This window comes from Apaloderma vittatum, unplaced genomic scaffold (assembly GCF_000703405.1).
Source record: "Apaloderma vittatum isolate BGI_N311 unplaced genomic scaffold, ASM70340v1 scaffold33128, whole genome shotgun sequence".
Taxonomy (NCBI): Eukaryota; Metazoa; Chordata; class Aves; order Trogoniformes; family Trogonidae; genus Apaloderma; species Apaloderma vittatum.
The window spans coordinates 8872-9918 of NW_009732982.1; the positions used below are offsets into that span (position 1 = coordinate 8872).

Sequence of the window (1047 nt, forward strand, 5' to 3'; positions counted from 1 at the left end):
TGCCGCCGCCGTCCATGTCAGCTGCAACAAGGACCCACAGCAGCGTTAATTAAGTGACATCCCAGCATCTTAATTAACACCAGGGACGTTTTTCAGCTGATCTCTGCCCTCTCTCAGCACCCACCCAAGGGCACCGACCGGGCAGCTGCACAAAAACCCACTTACGTTGTCATGACTGAGCATGACTCCCTTGGGCTGCCCCGTTGTGCCCGAGGTGTAGATCAGGGTACAGCACTGGTTGGGCTTCTGCGACCCGATGATTTCACGGAGCTGAGTATCTGGAACGTCTTTGCCGAGGTCCATGAACTCACTCCACTGCACAGAGAAGAGCACAGCTCAGGCTTTTTGGGCTCTCGCTCATACGTGAAATTAAACCCTTTGCTCTATGAAGAGAAGGAAACGGTTTCCTACATCCAAACCCCTGGCAGAATCTGGAGGAGGTTGTACACACTGTCAGCCCCACAATGTTTTCTGACTGCCACAAGAAGTGCGGCGAGAAGCAGGAAAGGAGATGGATCCACCCTGAGGAGTTTTACTGACTCTGCAGCTGCGTGACATGAGGCTGCCCTGCAGAGGACAGGACACTGACACCCTCCCTCACACCACGGACGGTCGGGGTTTGAGCACCACCAGACGTCTACTGCCCCAGCCAGGCGAGCAGTCCAGCGCTAAACCCGACACAAGCTCGGATGATGACAGCCCCGAGGAAGGGGACGGTTCCTGGCGAGCAGTGGCGACCCACAGCCCGTGGCTACAAGCACGGAGACTTACAGAGTACAGATTTGGTCTCTTCTCTTTGAGCTCCTCCCCGTACTGGACAATGGCTTTCAGATGAGGTAGTTTATGCTGAACCTGTGTTAAGAAGGGAGATTTGTGAGAAGAAGCGGATCCTGCTTGTTCCTTTTAAGCCCAAGTAACCCACCACTGAACTGCCACTTGTCATCCTAAGTAAAGCGCAGAGAATCTCAGAATCACAGAATGGCTTGGAAGGGACTTTAAATATCTCATTCAAACCCCCCTGCCCCGGGCAGGGGCAACCCCCCCCCC

The 1047-nt window shown here is 54.4% G+C and overlaps 1 protein-coding gene across 1 annotated transcript in view; it reads right to left on the minus strand.

Moving 5' to 3' along the window:
- The window catches only part of ACSBG2 (acyl-CoA synthetase bubblegum family member 2), an 11137-nt gene that overhangs the window by 5202 nt on the left and 4888 nt on the right, over nt 1-1047 (minus strand). The window contains 3 exon segments of the mRNA XM_009875715.1: nt 3-21; nt 166-315; nt 772-852. Coding sequence (XP_009874017.1) covers nt 3-21; nt 166-315; nt 772-852 — 250 coding nt within the window.